General features: G+C 34.7%; 2 protein-coding genes across 11 annotated transcripts in view; one reads left to right on the top strand and one right to left on the bottom strand.

Annotated features, from left to right (window-relative positions):
- The window catches only part of LOC141403759 (uncharacterized), a 567,712-nt gene that overhangs the window by 52,043 nt on the left and 490,392 nt on the right, over positions 1–25,277 (bottom strand). The gene's annotated exons all lie outside the window — the stretch shown is intronic.
- On the top strand, positions 8,420–24,699 carry LOC141403794 (uncharacterized). 4 transcript variants are annotated; one of them, XR_012412891.1, is made up of 2 exons: positions 8,420–8,595; positions 10,619–12,359. XR_012412891.1 is itself a non-coding variant. In XM_073986769.1 (2 exons), exon 2 carries the CDS (start codon positions 19,190–19,192, stop codon positions 20,606–20,608), a length of 1,419 nt encoding a protein of 472 aa, XP_073842870.1. In that variant the 5' UTR covers positions 8,467–8,595; positions 19,126–19,189; the 3' UTR covers positions 20,609–20,664. The 4 variants fall into 4 exon arrangements, 2 of the variants coding, with proteins under 2 accessions (XP_073842870.1, XP_073842869.1); XR_012412892.1 differs by lacking the exon at positions 10,619–12,359 and adding an exon at positions 22,234–24,699 and having other exon boundaries at positions 8,466–8,595; XM_073986769.1 differs by lacking the exon at positions 10,619–12,359 and adding an exon at positions 19,126–20,664 and having other exon boundaries at positions 8,467–8,595.

Genomic DNA, 25,277 nt, shown 5'->3' with positions numbered 1-25,277 from the left:
TCTATTTCTTGATATACTGAGAAGATTAGCCGTGTTGTTGATATTTGTCCAGTTTTCTATGTTTTTTATCCAAGTCATCTCTTTTCTGCCTCTGGTACGGCGTCTTTCAATGGTCATTTTAAGTATTGCCTGCAGGAGCTTATACTTTCCGTGTCGCATGATGTGTCCTAAGTATGCCGTATTTCGTTTTTTGATGACAGATACAAGTTTTCTCCGTTGGTTCATTTTTGTCAGTACTTCGAGATTTGTGACGTGTGCAGTCCAAGGTATTTTTAATACTCTTCGATAAATCCATATTTCGAAAGCTTCTAGTCTTTTTATGTCAGCAGCTTTAATGGTCCAGACTTCTGCAGCGTATAATAAGACTGACCATACATTACATTTAATAAATCGTACTTTTGTCTCAATGTTTATATCATGGTTGGTCAAAACTTTTTTATATTTGAAGAATGCATCTCTTGCCATTTCTATACGACATCTTATTTCCTTTGAGGGATCTCATTGGTCATTAATTAGAACCCCGAGGTATTTAAAACTTTGTACTCTCTCGACGTGTGCGTTGTTTATTTTTTACATTGTTTCACTGTGCGAATTTTTCTTACTAACAGTCATCAGTTTTGTTTTGTGTGTGTTAATTTTAAGACCATATGATTTGCTGCGTGAAGTGAGTTCATTTACTAGTTTTTGAAGTCCGGATATACTATCGGCTAATATTGTGGTGTCATCTGCATATCGGATGTTGTTAATATAAGCACCGTTTAGTTTTATTCCTTCTTTTATATTTTTTACAGATTCTTGGAAAATTCTCTCTGAGTATATGTTAAACAGAAACGGAGATAAGTTACAGCCTTGCCTGACCCCTCTTGATATCGGTATATCGTTGGTAAGATTGCCGTTGACATCTATCTGTGCAGTTTGAGGCCAGTACAGACTCCGAATGCACCTGAGTTCTTTGTCATCTATCCCAATTGACGAAAGTGTTTCCATTAATTTGTCATGGTTCACTGTGTCAAATGCTTTCTCATAGTCGATGAAGCATAAAAAAATGTCCTTGTTAGCCTCTCGACATTTTTGAAAAAGGACCTGAACACAGTATAATGCTTCCCTCGTCCCCATGCCTTCTTTCAAGCCGAATTGATTTGCACCCATAGCTTGTTCACATTTTTATAAATTCTGTTGTGTATAATTTTAAGGAATATTTTAAGAGCGTGGCTCATTAAGCTGATAAGTCGGTGGTCACCATAGTTTTTAGCATGACTTTTCTTAGGAATTGCTTTAAAGTTGATTTTAGCCAGTCTTGAGGGTAGTGTCCTGTATTATATACATGATTCATTAACCTTGTTAGCAGGTCAATATTATTTTCATCTATGAGTTTTAGCATTTCTGAAGGAATTTCATCCTGTTGCTTTCCTAGTTTTTAGAGATGTGATCGCAGATTCTACCTCGCTCTTAGTAAAGTTTTATTTCAGTCATCGGTTGTGCTGATTGAGTATTAAAACTTGTTCTGTTCACGTCTGGAAATAGGCTTTGAATGTAGCAGGTTCATTATTATTGTTATACAGAACTGGCGACATAGTTCTATGATATATACCAGCTGCTTCTTTCAATTTCTTGTGTAAATTAAAATCATCGTGTAAGTTTTGTAATTTTTCGATCTCCTGGCATTGGCTATTAATATGTCGGATTTTTGCAGCTCGAATTTTCATTTGAATCTCCCTGTTTAATTCCCAAAACATTTCGTAATTCGAGTTTTTGTATCGTCGTCTTTCGCTAAGGAGTTCTTGTATTTCATTTGTCATCCAGCCTTTGTCTTTTGATCTTTTGTAATTTCCCAAATTGTTTTGTCCTATGGTTTGAAGAGTATTTTTGACTTCGCCCCAAATATGTTCCACATCATTCCTATTAACGCTATTCAATTCTAAGTTTATAAGATCTCTTATGCTTGATTTAGTAGCTGGGTCGTCAAGTTTCCCAATGTCAAATTTACGGTGTTGTTTTTTTCTTCACTGGTGCACTAAGTTTGGTGTATACATATGTTTGCCATAAGAAGATTGTAATCTGATGGTACGTCTGGTCCAGGATATGTTGATGTTTTCGCAATTGAAGTAGCGTAGAGTTTATTAACAATAATAAAGTCAATTTGGTTTCTTATTATATTTCCATTTCTGTACTGGGGGGATTTCCAGGTGTAGAGTCTTCTAGGTGGCATGCAAAACAGGGTATTTGTAATTTTCATTTTATATTCCTGACAGAATTGGATTAGCCTGTCGCCTCTCTCATTCCTTTCTCCTAATCTATATTTTCCAGTAACACCGGTCACTACTTCTCGTCCAACCTTTGCGTTAAAGTCGCCTTGTATAATGGTTATCTCATGCTGTTTTGTTACTTGTAGCAATTCTTCGATTTCATCGTAAAATGCTTCGACTTCTTCGTTACTTTTGTCCGACGTTCGCGCGAAAACTTGAATAACATTAATTTTAATTGGCTTGGCATTAATTCTTATCATCATGGTTCTGTCTGATTTTGGTACAAATCCTGTAACATATTTTGCTATACGGTCTGTTACAATTATTCCAACCCCATTCCTATGGGTTTTGTTGAGATTGCCTGAGTAAAACATTTTCGAGTTTTGTGATATAAATTCTTTCGTTTTTCCGTTTGCATCCCATTAAATAAATCATTTGTGGCCCTATTAAGTATATATTTTTGATCAGGGTAAAATTCTGATTCGATTTATGCATGTCTATCTGTAGTAGTCACCAAAATTGAGATAGGACACTGAAATTTTGGAAAAATGCGTTTTTTGTTGCAGGCAGGTTTCGGCCGATTTCAGGTATTTTGCTGTTTTTGGCTAAATTTTCAGGCCGAATTATCTGTGATTGGTATTTAATGTTCCAAACAAGTAAAAAAGTATCAGTCGGCTTTGCCGACAGAGATATACCCTCAGCCTGTGTATATTGAAACAATTTTTTCCCAAAAACGCATGTTTTTAGGGAGTTTTAAAAATTTTGGGCGTTTGAACTGACAAAAATGTTGATTAGGATTAGAGATCAAAAGTTTTGCGGAGGAGATACTAAAAAGAATGGATCTCCAGCCACTACATATGGTACCATAGGGGTTTTTTACAACTTCAGGGATGTTTGCTCAAGAAGTATGGACTTGCCCCTGAAACAACATTTACCATCGCAATTGAGGCAGCGAATGCAAGTTGCTTCAACAAAAATCAAAGCGATTCGAAAGCAGGTCTTAAAGTGAACATGTATCCGAAATTTTGTGTGGGAGGTACCGGATGGAGTGGACAAATATAGTCCATATTTGAACCTGATCTATATCTGGTAGCTATATTAGGATGTGTAAAGTATGGTCCAATTCGGCCACTCTCTTCAAGAGTTATCGTACGCACAATTTTTCCGAACATTTTTGAACTTTTGTGGGGGAGGTACCTGAAGGAGTGAACCGATATGGCTTATCTTCGAACTTAAACTATGTTTGGACAAAATATTACTAAGGCCAAACTTTGGACCGAATCGGCAGACCTGTTCGAGAGTTATTTTGCCCTCCAACCTCCTCACACGGTATCATAGGGGTTTTTTGCAACTTTCAGGCTATTTTCTCAGGAAGTATGGACTTGCCCCTGATGAAACTTATACCGGCGTATGGAGGGCAGTGAATACAAGTTGCTAAAGTAAAAATCAAAGCGATTCGAGAGATGGTCCTAAACTGAACTTTTCCAAATTTTTGTGTGGGAGGTACCCGACGGAGTGGACCGATTGAGTCCATATTAAAACCTGATCTATGTCTGGTACACGCTCCACGATGGGCAAAGTATGGACCAAATCGGTTACTCCCTTCAAGAGTTATCGTGCGCACAAATTTTCCGAACATTTTCGAACTTTTGTGGGGGAGGTACCGGAAGGAGTGGACCGATATAGCTCATCTTCGAACTTAAACTATGTTTGGGCAAAATATTACGAAAGTCAAAATTTGAACCGAATCGGTTCATCCGTTCGAGAGTTATCGTGCGCTCCAGCCAGACAGACGGACGGACATTGCTCAATCGACTCCAAATTGTCTGAAACACATTTCGTCCAAACATACTTGGGGTCTAAAACCATTATTTCGATGAGGCACATTTTGCCCGTATGAAAGTGTATATACCCTCGTTAGCATAAATGCTGAGGGTATAAATATCCAAGAAAATATTTTCATTTCACATTTTCATAGAAACAGAATTGAGCCCCAGTAATGGGATTCTCTAACGTATTTTTTGGTTATCGACAACAATCGTTAAAATTAAAATGCTTATAATTTCGTTAATTAACTAAGGTTGTCGGTTGGTTTGCAACCAAAATAAAGTAGTCGCTAAGTACTACCGATAGCAACAGTGTTGTTAACTTTCATTTCTACTTTTCATTCATAATTTTGCGTTTTAATTTTAGCAATTTTTGTCGGTAACCAAAAAATGCCTTAGGGAATCCCACAACAGGTTCGAACAAATTGTGAAAAACAAGGCCTGGGTGTATTTGCTTATTCTGTCATAGACTAATATGCTGTTTATATTAGAGCTTTTTGGGAGGTTAACCTTCATTATCAGGATTTGTTTGACGTATATGTAATGAAATTGACATTTAAAACCCAGTGGGTTTGTTAAATCCGGTTATATATAAACGTACTATAATGAAAATATAGACGAATTTTGCCGCAATCAAGTTACTCAAATCCGAAAACTCAAAAAAGTTCGAAGACGATTTTTTGCGGAAAATGGCAATATTTGCATGGCTATTTTTATCTGAGGATATATGTAGTTCCCATCAAAAACTAACCCCATGTAGCCTTTTGCCAGAACAAAATATTTATTAACTTGTATTTTTTGGCATTTTATTTTGAGTTTCTTTTTCACAACACTCAATGAGAGCTTTCCGTCGTCTATAAATTTATTTGTCTATGCTACTGATACATCTACCTTGGTAATTGTGCCATGCATAATAACAACAATGTGCCTCTCCCGCTCAATCACTCCGCTGCTGTTTTGGGCATTTTGGCCCAAATTTGGGCCGAATAAAAAATAATTTTTAATTTTGGGCCGATGGGCGGCCCAAATCCATTTTGGGCCGTTTTCGTGCTAATAATTTTAAACAATATTTTATAAAATATCAAATATTAGTCTCGGGGCTATTATTACATGCTTACTTTTACTATTGGGTGGATTTGAAAACATAAAATAAAGCAATTTGTGGGCATTAAAAATATAATTTTCACATTAAAACTTAATGCCAAGAAGGTCTTCCTAGTACTTTAATGGTCACTTTTAACTTTTAGTTACCCGGGTTTTGTAATATACTTTTCATGATACTTAATTGATTCATACATTGTGTTCATAAATAAAAAAAGTTCATAATAATTTGGTTGCAACGGAATCATGCCAAGGCAGAGGTTTTTCTATTTTTGGCATATATTTTACCTATAATTAACAACCTAAAGAATAAATTTCATGCAGATAGTTCAGGTTTATCCTATTTATGTATATCCGAATGTCAACTCAAATTGTCTTTTTTATAAAAAATAAATAAAAAAGAGCATCAATATATTGACATTGACTACAAAAATACAGTGAGTGTCAAAAATATTCGGTTTTTAATTTCACCAATAATAACATCTCAGTATTTTAGAAGCCCGTGCCCAATATCCAAAAAACCAAATACTTAAAAAATGTTGGTACTGTGGCAATAAAAAAAGTGTATATAACATGGATCCGTGGCAACCCTATAAGCGAGAATAAGAAAAAAAAAACGTTGTTAACCCTGTTTTCAATGCGTCAAAAATACTCGGTTTTTGTAACTTTTGTTAAATATTTTGCCAAAAAAACAGGTAATTATCGAACTTTTTCTGCAATATTAGTATACCTTTTATTAATTGCCAAAAGTATCTTTGTTCCTGTATGCAAAAATATTATATTTTATAGCAAAAACACGAAAATATAGAAATAATCGATTTGGTGAAAAACATAAGCCAGCCAAAACCAAGAACTGGGAGGGAAGGTAGAGAAATCTCCTGAAAAATTACGGCTATATTAAATTACTAGATCAAATATAAAAGTGACCCAAATACCCCCCTTTATTACAACTCTTCTTTTGTTATATGTAGTTTGGATTTTGCTCACAGATTTATAGCGTTTCGGCTAACTTAACGTTGAAAGTAATGATAAAAATTGAAGGAGGACCTTCTTTGTGTTAACGTTTAGTGTTAAAATTACACTTTTAATGCATCCAAAATGGTTTTCTGCGTTTTCAAATCCATCCAATAGTAAAAGAAAGGATGTAATAATGGCCCTTAAACTACTAAATACAATAACTCCATGTAAGGCAGGGCCGCGCTGTCTTTGCAAAGAAGTATAGTGAGGGCGCCCACTGAGTTGTTTTTGCGTTTGCTTCTCTCTCTCACATACAGTGTACGTGTAAATAAACAAACGATGAATATCATGTGGTTGTTGTTTTTTTCACCCATGCATACACATATGCTGTAGTATTGATGGAAATATTATGGGCGACGCTGATGTAAGGTAACCTCAAACGAAGTTTTGCGTATTATAAACCAGGTATTACATTTTCCCAGACTTGTAGAATGTGACCCCGAGAATTTTTTTGCGAGAAAACTTAAAATTGTTTATGAAAATTATATTTTTGAGACTTTTTAAGCATTTTTAGCAAATAACTTTTTTCTCTAAAACGTATACATAGTTTTCCTGCAATCGGACCTTCTTTTAAAAGTTCCAAAAACTTTGGAGGTTAATATAGGTGCTTCCTTGCATGCCACTCTCTTGGTTTTTGATTGAGAAAATACTCTTACTATATACCTAACAAATTCCTGACTTTATATGATTCTAACATTTATGTTAAGTTTTTATCGCATATTTAAATTTTTCATCAAAAGTCGAAAATTACAAAAAAGTCGATTTTTTTGAATAGCTTGGGTTTTAGGCCAATTGCGTGGAAATGCGTAGGTTTAATGAAGCGTTATAAGCGTGAAATGACAGATAACAGAAAATACTATAACAAAATGCAAAAAACCCCACAAAAATATTCGAAAAACCAGAGTTTTACGTCAATTTTTGCAACCATTTTTTGTGGCGTTTAAACGACCAGTGGCTTTATCGGGGTTAATAGTAACAGATTGGAATTTGCTAAGACTCGGTAAAACTATACTTTCTTTCATTCTCACATCTTATAATATGTACCTTTGGCATTTTTGTTCTTGAAAAATAGTGCATATTCTTAAGTTGAATGGCTATCTGTGAAACCATCATTTTGTAAAAGCGTATTGCGGTGCCAACGATAGCACGAAAACGGACGGGCCGATCATAGTATATTTTTGTTATCGCTTTAGGAACCCAATAAAACAGAATTAATAAAAATAGTTTAAAAAAAATGAACTGTCAAAGTCAAAATTTCGATTTTAACGAAAAAAATTTACTGTTTTTGTAAAAAAATTGGGCAAAATAATTTTTTTAACCTGTCTCGCTTAAAGTCAAGCTTTTTATGTATTTAATAAGCTCACATAAATAATATAATAAGGTCATATGAAGATCGGTCAATTCGTTTTAGAGCTACCGTTGGCACCGACTTCAAAAACGCCGTTACGAGAAACACGCACTTAAAGTTTATATGCTACATTCAAATCACAATAAATTGTTGCCTTCCAATCATTATATCTCAGACAATTTTTTGCGGCATACTACCTTTACTAGGCGTTTACACCAGACAATTTGTCTTCAAATACAACTCTGATTTACTAACACATGCATACATTTGTCGTTTGTCTCTCAGTTGTCCATCAGTTTTTCACAGACAGCCGGGTTGACAAATTTTTGACATTTTTGTGAAAAAGAAGTGAGATGATAATTCAAATGTGCTGAAAACAAAAGAATATGTACAAAACAAAATATGTGAACGGAAAACAAAAAGAAATCGGTGATTTTCATTCATAATTTTACAACTGTTTTCGCAGTTGTCTGGACGCCTACGTCACACAGGCAAGTTGTGGGATTTTGACAATCAATACATGAAGTCAACTGTCCTGTCATGTATAAACGCAGGGTTACGTACAAATAGACAATTTTTTTCGATTTTTCTAAAAGTAATATATGGTCTGTTCCTTTACTTTTGAAAATGGTAAAACCGGCAAAAGTTGTAAACTGCTCCCATATGAGTTGTATTGTGTCTGAAGTAAAGGAACGCTTTTCGAGTAAAAAGTGGTAAAACTTGAAGATTCTTGAACGTAAAGGAACAGAGCTATGGTATCTATGAGAAATATATATGTTTTGTTTTAATTTTTAATGTTGGGCCGTTTTGGGCCGTTTTTAGGAAAATTTTGGGTCGAAAAAAATTTTTCGAACGGCAACACTACTCCGTTGACACAATATGGGTCTCTTGTTAAAACGATAAACAGAAAATTAGTTTGAACGGCATCATTATTCAATTCGTACCTACGCGCTATTCAATTTTTTTTTCTTTTTTGTTGGAGTTTTTAAGAAAATATAAAAAATAACAATAAATAAGTGTTATTAAACAATATTCGTCCACTCACATCAAATTCAAGGTATGTATATTTATTGTTTTATATAAAAAATAAGTGTCTATCAAAGAAAGAATGTGAAACGTCAAAAACACCAAACAACCACCACTTACTGTGTTTGTGGATGGTAATGAGAGAGTGAGAGTGTCATTTGGGTTGGTCTCACAGTGTTCCACATTGGGAGAAATTGTTTGAACAAAATATTAAAAAAACGCCGGTTATGTTTACGTTTTGATACTTTTGAATAGGGCTGAGCAAGCCTGTGTGCTAGCACATAAGGGATTTTCTCTTTGTTTACTGAAATCTTCAAAAATATCAACTTTTATACATGTTTTTTTTTGTATATTTTGTTATAACTTGTTTCATGGGTTATTTTAGACAACATTTATGTTACCAATAAATTAAAAAAGGAATAGAACATCAAGAAAAATTTAATATTAATTCTCCCTTAAATACTCTCTTTTATTATTTTGCTCAGCATTGCTTTTGAACCAATGGTGTGCACGGCCATCCTCTGGTGGTTTCTATAAAATACTCTTAATTTAATTAATTCATCAACACTTGGGCGTTTAAGTATTTTTTGTAATAATTCTTTAATAATTCATTTGTAGCACGATTTTAGGTAACATTAGTGCTTAAAAATGTTTAAATATGTAATGAAACAACAAGAAAAATTAAATATTAATTCTCCCTTAAATTTTCTCTTTTCCTATTTTGCTCACCATCGTTTTGAACAGTTTTAAAAGAGTACACCAGCATCCACAGGTGTTGCTGCGAAATACTCTTAATTTTTAATGTATTTATGCTGTGTTCCATAACCTGCAAGATGCTACCATTTTTTATTACGATAACATATTTTCCTTTATGTTATCGGAGAAAATAGTAAAAAATAGTAGATTCTTGTAGTTTTGGAACAGACCTTTAATGGACGATTTCATATTGGGTTTGTGTTTGGAAAATATTAAATAAAGAATAATCGATAAAAAATGTGGCTTAAGCTGGGTACACATTGTCAGTTTTGAATGACAGCTTTGTTGTTGCTTGCTAGTGAGGCCGTTCATTTTTGTCATTCATCATGCTACCACAAAATGTTTTGTGGTTGCTGGACGGTTTGACAGTTATCGATAATTGCGAAATATCGACATTCAAAACTGACAATGTGTACCCAGCTTTAAATGTCGTTTAGAGGCACTTACAGTAGATAGATTTTGGCACCCTGAATACAACGACATAAAATTTTCCGGCGGGAAGTCCATACTTCCCGAGATATTAGCCCTAATATTTCCGAAATTTCGTACTTTAACACCATTAGGTCCATACTTCCCGAGATATGGGTCTTGACATTTTACAATTCTAACGTGGGCAATATGGGTATCGTTTTAATTAAAGCTTATGGAGAGTACTTTTGTGCGCGCCACCTATTTTTAACCTGTTTATAGGAGAATTTTTTAAATTCCTAGTCGAACGCGGATACTTAGAAACACTTCAAATTTAAAAAAAGTTGATCGCTGCAAGTATGTGCTTCCCCCCGGGAAAGCTATATATCGTTGTGTTCAGGGTCCCAAGGGCTACCAATTTAAAAGAAAGTTTTGATAGCGCAGCCCCCTGTTGCTCCTGTACATAAAACAAAGTCTTAAATGCCCGGCCGAAGGCCGGCTACTTACAAACACTTACAATTTAAAAGAAAGTTTTAAAAGCGCATCCCCCTTTTGCTTTGCGCACCTTACCTTTCATCGTTTAATGATAATCGTTTAAGCTGAGTACACATTGCCAGTTTTGAATGACAGCTTTGTTGGTGCTTGCTAGTGTGGCCGTTCATTTTTGTCATTCATCATGCAACCACAAAATGTTTTGTGGTTGTTGGACGGTTGGACAGTTATCGATAACTGCAAAATATCGACATTCAAAACTGACAATGTGTACTGCTCTTTAGGACTGCCACACCATAAGATTTTGACCGCGACAATTGTTAAATTTAAACTTAAAGTTGATACAAAAACTTTACAAAAAAATATTTACATGCAAAATCTTTGCTTTTCTTTTACAGTCTGCCCTAAATAATTAACTGTAAAATTGTTTTCCTTAATTGAAAACTAAAAAAAAAGTCAAGATGTCGGAAAACGTTTCCATAAAAACTGAACCCAATGCCAATGAGTATAAACAGGAAGATTCTAACAATGATACAAATACACTAGGTTGCAATACAACAAAACTTGAAAATTTTATAAATATGGGAAATGATATTAAACAAGAACAGCCCGACTTAGATAAAATGGAAGAATTTTTACCAGAGAATGTCGATAAATACAAAATTGATGTAATCAAAGAAGAGGTCGTGGAAGAAATGGACGAATTTTTGCCAGATGATTCAACTAGCATCTACTCATCGTCATCACTCACATGGAAATCTAATGATCATACGAAATCGATAATCCACGATGAAGTACACCATCAACATGTTACACAACAGCATCTACCTAGTGAAACAACTCAGCAGATATCCTTACCCAAATTAGAAATAATTGATGTTCACACAGATGAGAATGATAGAGGAGGTTCTGAGCTCAAAAGTGATAAAGAGACTAACGTCAGTGAAAGATCTGTAATTTCATCTGCTCGTGTAGCTCAAACACCTACCAAACATAAATGTGAACTATGTGGTAATTTTTATAGAGAATCTAGAAATCTGCAGGCACATATGAGAAAGAAACATCCTTCGTCTATAGATTCAGAATATATTTGCAAGATTTGTAATCAACGATTTACCAAACAATCAGGTCTTGATGTCCATTATACCCGCAAGCATTCCGTTCAAATACCTGCTAAACATTATTGTAAAATATGTAATTGTTCTTTTAATCACGATAAAGATCTTCAGACACATATAGGAAAAAAACATCCTTCGACTATAGATTTAGAATATATTTGCGAAATTTGTAATCAAAAATTTACCACACAAAATGGTCTTTATAAGCATTCTTACATGAAGCATCCAGAAACTCAAACACTTACTGAACATAAATGTGAAATATGTGGTATTTGTTATATGGATTACTATACTGTCTGGAGACATATGCGAAAAAAACATCCTTCGTCTATAGATACAGAGTTTGTGTGCGAAATATGTAACGAAGGATTTGTCACACAACAAGGCCTTGATCTACATTCTAACCGGATGCATTCAGTAGCTCAGTCCACTCAAATATCTTCTAAATATAATTGTGAATTATGTGATAATTCTTATGGAGAAAAGAAACATCTACTAAGACATGTGAGAAAAAAACATCCTTTGTCTATTGATACAGAGTATATCTGCAAGATATGTAATTCAAAATTTACCACTAAACAAGGCCTTCAAGTACATTATACCCGAATACATCCAGAAGTTCATTCCACTCAAACAGATACTAGACATAATTGTAAACTATGCAATTGTTCTTTTTCAGAAGAAGCCAGTCTACGGAGTCATATAAGAAAAAAACATCCTTCGTCTATAAATACAGAGTATATGTGTGAAATATGTAATCAGAGATATACCACATACCACGCCCTTTATGTACATTCTTTCCGGATGCATCCACATGATAGATAACATGGAACTTGAAAATCTGATTCCAAATATTATCAACACATAAGTTATTCTTTGGAGTCATTCATTACATCAACATATTGAAGTTAATCACAAACGGATACACCAATGTCAACTGTCGAATTTTATCTTGATATGAATTTACATAGGTATAATGTACCAGTAAAATGTGCCCATTCAATAAAAATGTTAATTAAAATTATAGAAGAGTTTGATTTATTAAAATAATTATTAAAGTAATAAGCCAATTTGATAATAAGAATAATATATCATTCTTAATTTGGGAGACCATGCAACTTGGCTTACGGGATTAATATTAAAGCATAGAAACAAAATATGGATGCCAGAATTTTCGCACCGAGTATGTTCGAATTACGTGTAGTGACCAAGCAACTCAATATAAAATGCTAAAAAATACAACTTAATAAATATTTTGTTTTGACAAAAGTTTTCAATAGGAACTAAATCCTCAAAATAAAATATCCAAGAAAATATTGTCATTTTGCCAAAAATCTTATTCGAACTACTTTGAGTTTTCGGGTTTGAGGGAATCGACCGCGCAAAAATTGAGTAAACCTTCGTGTATATCTTCATTAGTCTATACCATGGCACAATTACCAAGGTAGTGGTATCACACCAGCTGTTCGAATATGAAGTGTCAAATCCCTTATAAAGAAATAAGTTTTGTTGTAATTTCCCCAACAACATAAAGAAAATTTTGAAATAACATATGTTATGGTCGTTATGCCTTGGTCTATAGACCAACGAAGATATAGACACCGAAATGTTCTCACCGAGTATGTTCGAATTGAGTGTGGGGTACCAAGAAACTCAATATAAACTGCAAATATTTTGTTCAGACAAAAGTCTAGGTTAATTTTTAAAGTGAACTATATCCTCAGATAAAAATATCCAAGAAATTGCTGCAATTTTTTTTTCCAAAAATCATCTTCGAACTATTTTGAGTTTTCGGGTTTGAGTGACTTGACCGCGAAAAAGTTGAGTAATCCATCGTTTATACCTTCATTAGTCTATATGTGTGTTCGTTTACTCAAAATTTGTACAAATTGTTGCTGGATGTTGTTCGTTTACTCTACAGTACGATGCAAAAGACTTGTACAAATTATTTAGTAAATGAACACACCTTATGTCATAACTTGAAATCTTCATTTTGGGTGTAAAAATCGTCATTTCTGTTTTTAGACTAAAAATCGTCAAAATGTCGATAAATCGCAAACCTGGCATCACTGCTGGCTACATATTGAAGAGTAAAGTTTACTCTCAGTAAACACTCCATCATGACACAATCATACAGGTAGCCGCATCGGCCCAGCTGAGCGAGCTTAAAGTTGTAATTGAAACACACAAAATTAAAAAACAAAAATTTAAACGAAAAATTGTGAATTTTCTTTGGATTTTTGTAATAACGTGTTTATTAATACATATCTGCCTAACAAAATTTTGTGGAAAAAATTGTGTGAATCGCATTATTTTTGGAAAACATTTTTGACATTTCACAGGACTGAATTGGTTTTTGTTGTAGTTATTGGCTGATGCATTTACCTGATAATTGTGCCATGCACTCCAGTCAATGGTTGCCTCTTTCCCATTTTCTCTCTCACTCTGTTCACACAACTGGGTCTCTTTTTAAAACGACAACAAACCATAGTTTGAACGGCACCATTCTTCACTTGGTACCTACGCGCTATTCAATTTTAATTCTTTTGTTAAAGTTTATAACAAAATATAAATTAACAATAAATAAGTGTTATTATACAATATTCATCAGATCACATCAATTTTAAGGTATGTACATATGTTTATTTTTATATTGAAAAGAGAAGTGGGTCTATTAAAGAATGTGAAACGTCAAAAACACCAAACCACCACTTACTGTGTTTGTGGATGGTATCGAGAGCGTCATTTAGTTTGCTCTCACAGTGTTTTACATTGGGAGAAATTGTTTGAAAAGTTTTGTTTATCTTTCTCTCTACGTTTTGATACTGTTGAATAGTTTGCAAAGGGAATCCATTGAATAGAATAAAACAAGCATACAGTGAGTGTCAAAAATATTCGGTTTTCAATTTGACCAATAATAACACCTCAGTATTTTAGAAGCCCATACCCAATATCCAAAAACCTGTGCATGGCACAATTACCCAGGTAGTGGTATCGTAAAATTTTGAATATTTTATGTCAATTACAACAAAAATAATTTTTTATAAAGGGATTTGACTTTTCATATTCGATCAGCTGGTGTGATACCACTACTTGGTAGTTCTGCCATGGTCCTGTGGCAATTAAAAAGTGTATGTTACATGGATCCATGGCAACCCTATAAGGGAGAATAACAAATAAAACTTTGTCAACCCTGTTATCTATGCGTGAAAAATATTCGGTTTTTGTAACTTTTGTTAAATATTTTTGCAAAAACCCTTTCCGCAATATTAGTATACATTTTAATAACTGTGAAAAGAATCTTTGTTCCTGTGTGCAAAAATATTATATTTTTCAGCAAATTATTAAAAATTAGCGCTGACTTGAAATTGGTCACTGAGTCCTTAATGACTTTCAGAAGATAAAAGGTATGCACTTACATTCAAAAACATGTAAGGATAAAGCCTTTCAATTTTCTTTCCCATTAACTTTGAACGTGTAAACTCGGACTTTAATAACGAATTATATTTAGCTATTTGCTACAATAACGCAACGCAATTTGTACAAGTTCAGTAACTTTTTGTAATCGGCTAAGGTCTTTTGCATTGTACTGTAGATTAAACGAACAAAATCCAGTAACAATTTGTACAAATTTTGAGTTAACGGACACACATATAATATGTAACAAGTAAGAACGGCGTTAAGTTCGGCCGGGCCGAACTTGTTATACCCTCCACCACGAGTTGTATTGAAGTAAAATGGAATACATAATTAGTTTCCTTGATGAAGAACACTTAATACCAAATGTCAGCATTTTCGGTAAAACAATGAGAGGCACGTCGATCTATACCGACAAATTTCTGGCGGAAAGTTTTTAGACGCAAAGAAGTCTAAATACCAAATTTCCTATATTTCGGTAAGAGAATGTGGCTAAAACTTAAAAAATAACGAAAATAAAGAAGTACGCTTCTACTGGGATATATGAAACTGACAATACTCTTCTGGAATATTTTATAACCCCTTGGAAAACTAAAGTATAGTACACATTGACAAGCAAAACTGACAGTCATCGAGGTCTATTTCGTGAATATGAAAGCCTAATTGAAAATTTTCTTTTGTAATCTCTAAATAATACCGTTAATATTGTATTTCAAACGTTTTTAGCTAAATAAAAATTGTTATTTGTCGGAAAATTGTCCTAAAAGTACGTTGACTGTCAGTTTTGAATGTTAGTGTGTACTCCCCTCAAATAACGAGTTACAGTCATTTTGGTGGGATATTGAAGTCACAACCTTCAACATTCTAAGGGGGCTATATCGAAACGAGGACCTATACCAACGAATTTTAGTCGGAAATGGGGAAATATGAAGGCGTGGACCTATACAGACAAATTTCTGGGGAACCGTTTTATATCATATCAAAGTTGAGTACCCTCAACGAAGTCTAAATACCAAATTTCATCAATTTCGTAGTAATATTTAGCTCACAACCTTCACAATACCGAAAATCGGGAGGTACCATTCTATGGGAGCTACATGAAGGCGTGGAACTATACCGACAAAATTCTGGGGGAAGTTTTATAACCTCAAAGAAGACTAACTACCACATTTCTGCCATGTCGGTGCGGTAACGAAGCTAAAACCTACTAAATACCGAAAATCGGGTGGTACCGTCCTATGGGAGCTATATGAAGGCGTGGGCCGATACTGACAAAATTCTGCGATAATGTTTTATACCCTCAACGAAGTCTAAATACAAAATTTCAGACATTTCGGTGGAATATTGAGGCCACAACGTTCACAATACCGAGGTACCGTTCTATGGGGGCTATATGAAGGCGTAGACCGATACCGACAAAATTCTGGGGGAACGTTTTATACACCCAACGAAGTCTAAGTACCATATTTCAGTCATTTCGGTGTGATAATGAAGCTAAAACCAAAAATCGGGGGGTACCGTCCTATGGGGGCTATATGAAGGCGTGGTCCGATTCCGACAAATTTCAGGTGGAAAGTTTTGTACACCCAACGATAACTAAATACCAAATTTCTGTCATTTTGGCAGGATAATGAAGCTAAAACTTTAAAAATACCGAAAATCGGGAATCTCTATCTTTAAAATTGGGAGCTGTATCTTGATTTCCACAGACAGACGGACGGACGGACATGGACATAGAATTTTATGCTGATCAATAATATATATACTTTAACGGAATGACAAATTTAATTATACCCTCCATCTGGTGGAGGGTATAAAAATATGTAACGAAATTTAATTTGCTTTGACGCTTGAATTAGCTTCGACCAATCATTTAAGCCCTCGGCACATAGGATCTGTTTTGTTTCGCGTTGAGCGTTAAAAAATAACAACCACATGAAAAGTATGTAAGTGATGCCAAGTTTGTTCACGAATTTTTCATGTAATGGCCCCGGCACATACGGTCCGTTGTGCGTTGCGTCACGCGTTGAAAACAACAACCACATGAAATATGTGTAAGTGATGCCAGGTTTGTCCTTGAGTTTTTCATGTGGTTGTTGTAACGCAACGCTCAACGCGCCGTATGTGCCGCGGCCTTAACTGTTGTAACGCAACGCTAAACACGCCGTATGTGCCAAAGGCTTTATGGGACAAATACATACGGTCCGTTGTGCGACGCGTTGCGCGTTGAAAACCAGAACCACATGAAAAATATGTAATGGGCCAAATACATACGGTCCGTTGTGTGACGCGTTGCCCGTTGAAAACAACAACCACATGAAAAAGGTGTAAGTGATGCCAAGTTTGTTCCTGAAGTTTTCATGTGGTTGTTGTAACGCAACGCTCAACGCGCCGTATGTGCCGGGGCCATTAGATTTCACTTTGTTTTGACATCTCATGTTCCTATCAGCTGGCTACCTTATTTCACGTGCCTTCCACTTTGTATCAGTTGTGTATTTTTACTTGTTCAGTAATAATTATTCAGTAACTTCTTTTCAGAGAGTAACAGTTTGTTTACATTTACGAAATCCACTCGATTTCAACTGTCAATTCCATAGATCAAACGTCAAATGAAAACTCATCTGAAATCCATTGGATTTCATTAGACGTTTAACCTATGGATTTGACAATTGAAATCGAATGGATTTCGTAAATGTAAACCAAGCATAAGAGGGATTTTAAGTGCAGTACACATTGTCAGTTTTGAATGACGATTTTTTGCAATTATCGATAACTGTCCAACCGTCCAGCAACCACAAAATATTTTGTGGTTGCATGATGAATGACAAAAATGAACGGCCACACTAGCAAGCAACAACAAAGCTGTCATTCAAAACTGACAATGTGTACCCAGCTTTACTCATTAATACATATGCTTGGTTTACATTTACGAAATCCACTCGATTTCAACTGTCAATTCCATTGCATAAACGTCAAATGAAATCCTATGGATTTCAGATGAGTTTTCATTTGACGTATACGCAAAGGAATTGACAGTTGGAATCGAGTGCATTTCGTAAATGTAAACAAATCATAAAATAGAAAAAAAGTAAAAAGACAGCATTTAGTAAATTTTAGCAAGATATCAGTTGATAACCAAAACAAAAACATTGGCGCCAATGTATGAAAGAAAAACTAACTCCAAAGCAATGAAAAAGTTCTTCAATTTTAAGCAAAATAAATGAAAAATAATTAATATATTAATAAAATAATCAATAAATATAGCTGAATTGTAATATTTATAGTATTCTTCCACAAAAATAAGATAAACATTGAGCAGCTGACCATTAACAGATGATTAAAAAACAGCTGATCGAACTTGCTAAATGTTGCTGGGAAAAATTCTTTCAGTAACTTTTAGCAATTTCTCAGCAAACAACTCTCAAAATTGTTCTCTCACTTCGCTCTCTTTTACTGAATTTTTGTGTAAAACGACAGCGTTTAGTAACATTTAGTAATAATTATTACAAATTATCACGTAAAAAGACACACCTATTACCAAAAAACATATGAGCTCTGTTCCAGAACTAAAAAGTTTTTACAATTTTTACCACTTTTACACATTTTGCGTTCCCGTACACAAAATTTATATGGAAATCGTTTACGACTTTTACAACTTTTACGACTTTTACCACTTTATAAAGTACGGGAACAGGCCAATGGTTATTAATGGTATGTTCTTTTGCTTTTAAAAATGGTAAAAATGGCAAACGTAGTGTAATGCCTGATTTCGACTACGCTGGATTTAGCAAATCCAGTGGATTTAAGTTGTCATTTTCATACAACACATACGTCAAATAAAGCCAGATAATTGATAAATCCAGAGTAGGCTAAATTAACTTTAATAGTAAACTTATGGGGCTTCTACACGGTGTGTTTTTTACATATTCATGCATAGCAACTGTCACTTTTTTTCGCCCATATGTAATTCCTTCTGCACGGCAAAATTTTTGTCTTCATTCGTTTTCTGTTGTTTTCTTTACTTATTTAGCGTACAAACAAAACAGCTGTTTACCTTTGGTTGTACAGACGAGAATAGAGCGCGTTCTATTCGAAAAATATACATATGTATGAACATAACACTTTGATGCATTGAAATTTCTGTATGGTTCACACCATGTGAACAAAATTACGATTTGTAAAAAGTGATAGTTGGTATGCACAAATATGTAAAAAACATACCGTGTAGAAACGCTTTTAGACTATGCTGGATGTAGCAAATCAAGTGGATTTGAGCTTGTACAAATAGATTTATTGTCTTAACAAAATTGCGAAATTATTATAACAACAATTATATCTTGCTATAAAAGATGTTTATTTCTATTTTACAGCCCTATATACATTGTAACAAAAACTTGTTTTCCAAAACTAAAAAGTTAGATATGTAAAGTAAAGATGTCGGAAGTTGTTTCCATAAAAACTGAACCCTTTGACAATGATTATAAGCAGGAAAATGATAACAATGATACCACCAATACACTATGCTACAATGCAACAAAACTTGAAAATTGTACGAATATGAAAAATGATATTAAAGAAGAAAAATTAGACATGGACAAAATGGAAGAATTTGTACCAGAGATCATAATGGATAAAATAAAAAAAGAGGACGCTGATGAAATGGACACATTTTTACCGGCGAATTCCCATAGTTTGTACTCATCGTCATCATTCACGTGGAAATCTGATGATCGTATGGAACATGTTACACAACAACATCTAACTAGTGCAATAGCTCACCAAATATCCTTACCCAAATTAGAAATAATTGATGTTCACACAGATGAGAATGAGAGAAAAGGCCATCAGGTCAATAATGATTCATCTTCCTGTGTCGCTCAAACACCTACCGAACATAAATGTGAACTATGTGATATTTCATATATAGAAGAATCAAGTCTACGAAGACATATAAGAAATAAACATCCTTATTTTTTTGAAGCAGAGTATATCTGTGAAATATGTAATCAAAGATTTACAACAACAAAAGGTCTTTCTTTACATTATAACCGGATGCATCCAGGAACTCATTCAACACAAATACGTCCTAAACATAATTGTGAACTATGTGATAGTTCGTTTACAGAATACAAAAGTCTACGGAGTCATATAACAAAAAAACATCCTTCGTCTATAGACACAGAGTATATATGTGAAATATGTAATCAAAGATGTATCACACGAAAAGGTATTGTTAAGCATTCTTACATTAAGCATCCAGAAGTTTATTCCACTCAAATGCCTACTAAATATAATTGTGAACTATGTGATAGTTCTTATACAGAAGAAAGCAGTCTACTTAGACATATGAGAAATACACATCCTTTCGCTATTGATACAGAGTATATCTGCAAAATATGCAATGGAAAATTTGCCACACAACAAGGCCTTGAAGTACATTCTACCCGGATACATCCAGAAGTTCATTCCATTGAAACACGTACTAGACATCGCTGTGAATTATGTGATAGGTCATTTACCCAAGAAAGCAGTCTACGAAATCACATAAGAAAAAAACATCCTTCGTCTATAGATACAGAGTACATTTGTGAAATTTGTAATCAAAGATTTACAACAAAGAAAGGTCTTGTTAAACATTCCTACGGGATGCATCCAGAAGCTCAAAGACCTAGTAATTATAAATGTGAAATATGTGGTAGTTGTTATGCAGAATCTCATTATCTTCGGACACATATAAGAAAAAAACATCCTTCGTCTTTGGATACAGAGTATATCTGTAAAATTTGTAATGCAAAATTTACCACACAAAAAAGTCTTGATAGACATTCTAACCGGATGCATCCATCCACATGATAGATGATAACATGGAACTCGAAAATTATGATTGCAAATTGTATTGTCAACACATCAGTTATTCTGTGGAGTCATTATATCGACATATTGCGAAGATAATCATAAACGGATAGACAAATTTCAATTGTGTAATATGGCCATTCGTTCGATTGCCTCGTTTTATCCTCGTATGAATTTGCATAGATATAAGGTACCCTAAAATTTATCCAAAATTTAAATAAAAATGTTAATTAAAATTAACCAAGAGTTTTACTTACTGCAGGACCTTTAGTTTTCTTAACTTGGGAGGCTCAATGCTGTTTCTATGAAAATGTGAAATGAACAAATTTATAAAGGATTTTTCATTTAAAATTTTCATAAAACAAGAATCCAGCCCCAGTATTGCGATTCTCTAGGGTTACCGACAAAAATTGGTAAAATTAAAATGTTTATAATTTTAATAATTAACGATATAAAGTAGTCGTAAAGTTCCACCGATAGCAAGAGTTTTATTTGAACTTTTCATCAAAGACATAAATACAACAAGATAAGACATTTTGTTTGCTATCATTCTTCAGTGAATGGCTTTTGAATTTAACATAATGTTATATCATGATATGGTGATATAACATTTTTTTCTTTTATACATTTTTACGTATTTAACCGAATTTACCGATCCAATTGACATAGAATTATTCTTAAATAGATCCTTGAATTCATAAATTTCGTTTCTGATACCATTACATGAAATGTTCCTCCTTGGTTGCGATTTTGACTTAACTGCAACCTGTTAAGGGTAATGTTTCTATACAAAGTTTCGTAAACATTTTTTGTTGCATGCATTTTGTCTAGTCTTAGTTGTATTTATGTCTTTGTTTTCATTCATAAGTTTGCGTTTTAATAAGTCTGTCTGGTTACTTTCCCAGCAAGAATTGTCCAGCAAGAACTTTCTCAGAGAGTAAGGGGTTTTTATTCTCTTTTGCTAGAAAATTGTAAAAAGTAAACAGAAACCTTCCCAGCAAAAACCAGCAAGCAATCAGCTGAATTGCCAAAACAACAATTTGTCCGCCAACAAAGGAAGCAAACACGTTGTATTTTATTAAAAATAAAAAAGAAAATGATGCAAAAAAGTATTTTTCCACTTTACAAATTTGTTATCCATAAAACAATACAATTTGACAATCTGATTCCACACCAGAAGAAATTTGTCCAGCAAGAATTTGCAAACTCTCAGGAAAGAACTGTCAAAATGTCTCTCTCGAATCGCTCTCTTTTGCTGGTTTTTTGTGTTAACAGACGACTTCCAGCAACAGTTGGTACAAATTGTTACACATTTTAGGGTAACCAGACAAACCTAATTATACATAGCTCATTTACACTAGCCTTAAATCTTCGACTGGATTTTATAAATCCAGTACAAATCTCATTGCATTTAGATATACATTTTGGAGGATTTAAATGGCAGTCAGCTGATTTTTGTTCATAGCACAATTACCAAGGTAGATGCACCAGCCCATCTGATCGAATTTGAAACGTCAAAAGAACATACGTCAAATTACAAATTTATTGTTTAACACTGAAAATGTTAGCACATTATGCTACTAATGCTAACTAAAGACCAATATTTTATTATTATTTTATCGCAGTTTGCCCATCTGGGGGCCAAGGCTTTGTGATGCGTCAAATATAGCCTCTCCAAAGCAAATGTCAACCCCAGGCTTCACGCGGCGGCTCCCGTTGCCACAGATGGGGAAATGGCGACCGAACATAGGCGGAATAACCTTCAAACAACCGGTGCTCAGCAGGAAATGGCCGACACCACAAAATTAAGGAGTCGTTGGCAAGTTTGGAGGCCACACCTCCCAAATCAAATTACTTCTATTCAAGGTAGCAGCCCTACCACCAAACTAGGCAGCACTAGGCCAATCACCCATTGCAGCTGAATTCTACAGATTACAAACAATCAAACGAAATCCAGAAAAACGAAACAAACCGATACCCTGATGACGACACTCGCATGCCCACGGATAAGATTTGCTACATGGATCGTTAACTCGTTATATCAAACTGGAAAACTAGCCCAGCTATCAGCAGAATGCACCCGACTCAACATCGCAATAATAGGCATAAGTGAAATGAGATGGAACGGCAGCGGTGATTTCACAAACTCTAAAGGCGACCGCATTTTATACTCCGGTCGGAATGAAGGAAGTCCGCATACCCACGGAGTTATAATATTTATAAACAGGAAATTCCGAAACTCCCTAATCTCCTGGTCAGCAATCTCCGAACGAATTATAAGAGCACAACTTAAAAGCAGCATAGGTAAAATCACAATAGTACAATGTTACGCGCCAACTGAGGTAACTGAGTTAGAAACTAAGGAAAAGTTCTACGACGAATTAAATCGCACCTTGACTAGTGTCGACAAAGACGACATCCTTATTTTAATGGGCGACATGAACGCACGCATTGGATGCGATAACACCGGGTTCGAAAAAGTCATGGGAAAGCAAAGCCCTGGAGAGAAAAACGAAAACGGAGAACTTTTACTGGAAACGTGTTCAAATTACGATCTTGTAGTCGGAGGATCATACTTCCCCCATAAAATTCACCATAAAATTACTTGGCAGTCACGTGATCCACGATTCTCTACCCAAAGCCAGATAGATCATTTCTGTATCAGCAAGAAGCGATTTAAATTGATGCAAGACGTGAGAGTGCTACGGAGCGCAGACATCGCATCCGATCATTATCTTTTGATCGCCGAGCTCAAACTCACACTTAAAAAATATAGAAGAAACGATAATTTAGTTAAGCCTAAACGCCACTTCTATAACCGACTCAAATTAGAATCGGATGGAGTTAAAGAGCGTTTCATAAACAGCATTAACACTAAATATAACATCCCATCAATACCTCTTCCCACAAATTCAAACGTGGACGAAGAATGGAACAAAATTAATTCAATGAATTCAATTCAACTTTGTACCTTACATTTGTCGATTTCGAAAAGGCCTTTGACGCAATTAACCGAGTCGTAATATGGAGAGCTCTAGAGAGAAAAGGTGTGCCAACAAAAATAATTAATGTTATTAAAGCACAATACACGGACGCAACAATGAGAGTGTCTCACCTCGGTAAAACTAGCGATCCCTTTACAACACACAGCGGGGTAAAACAAGGATGTTTGCTTTCACCACTACTTTTCATCTGTACCTTGGACGAAATACTAGCATACACCAACAATCAAAACAGAGGCATCCAGTGGAGAATTAACCAACAGCTCGAGGATCTAGAATACGCAGACGACATTGTTTTACTAGCCACGACAAAAGAAAACATGCAACATAAAATCAATGAACTTTCTAAGCGGGCTGCAGAATGCGGACTCCGAATCAATGCAGACAAGACCAAATCTATGGTCATAAAGGGGAATGCCAATCAAACCGCATTCTATCTCAACAACCTCCCAATCCAAAATATCAATGAGTTTAGCTACCTTGGAAGCATCATAACTAGCGACGGAGGCGCGATTAATGACGTATCATCTCGCGTGGCTAAGGCGAGAGTAGCTTATTTCAACCTAAAGAATATATGGAAATCCAGTGCCATATCACCTAAAACAAAGATACACATATACAATGCCTGCATCAAATCCGTATTACTTTACGGGTCAGAAACATGGACTGTAAACGAAGAAATAAAACGCAAACTGCAAACCTTCACAAATAGATGCCTACAAAACATCCTCAGAATATGGTGGCCTAGAACCATATCGAATGAAAACCTATTAGATATAGCGGAACAAGAAGACATCAATCTGCAGATCAAAAGAAGAAAATACTGCTGGCTGGGGCATACTCTGAGAAGACCATACAACGAAATATCACACGCAACTCTTGAATGGAATCCCCAAGGATACAGAGGCCGCGGAAGGCCAAGGAAAACGTGGAGACGTACAATTTTTACAGAAACCGGAAAAACTTTTAATGAATTAAGATATATCGCATCAGATAGACAGAGATGGAGATTCTATGTAAACGGCTTATGTTCCTGATGGAATACGCTAAATAAATAAATAAATAGTTTGCCCATCTAAAATAAATAAACGAATTATTTTATTGCTTAGACATCATAAATATTAGTCTTGGTTGATTAAAATCAATTTTGTACATCAAAACAAATTTAATTTTTCCGCCTTGTTTACAAATTTTTACATTTTAAATTATTTTTAGTGTAGCAATTCACCGATGCATCTACCTTGTTTCTTGTGCCAGCTTGCAACTTTTTGTATTTCCTAGCAACATGTTGCAAAAAGCAGAGTTGTATACGAGGATTTATGCCAGATTTAAAACAAATTCACTCAATAGGAGGATTTATTTTTGTATGGGAAATCTGGTAGATTTTGGCTGGATTTAGCAAATAAAACCTGATAATGGGCTAAATCCAGCTAAAGGTGTCATATCTAAATGGCATATAAGTTACGATCGCGGATTTTTTGCTTTAAATGTGATTTGGGACCCAACGTATTTGGGTAATACGGACGCTCAGAGAGCGTTGTTTTGGTAGGTTGGTGAAATATTTGTGTACGTCCCGTCATTATTTAGGTTTAGCAGTAAAATAAATGAAAGAAGACTTCAAATGGTCTTAAAAAAAATAACGAAATTAATAGAAAAAATTAAATGTC

Source organism: Musca autumnalis, unplaced genomic scaffold (assembly GCF_047663935.1).
Source record: "Musca autumnalis isolate F117 unplaced genomic scaffold, ASM4766393v1 scaffold_4, whole genome shotgun sequence".
NCBI lineage: Eukaryota > Metazoa > Arthropoda > Insecta > Diptera > Muscidae > Musca > Musca autumnalis.
Note: the sequence above shows the minus strand (reverse complement) of the source record. Positions and strands in the feature narration are given on the sequence as shown.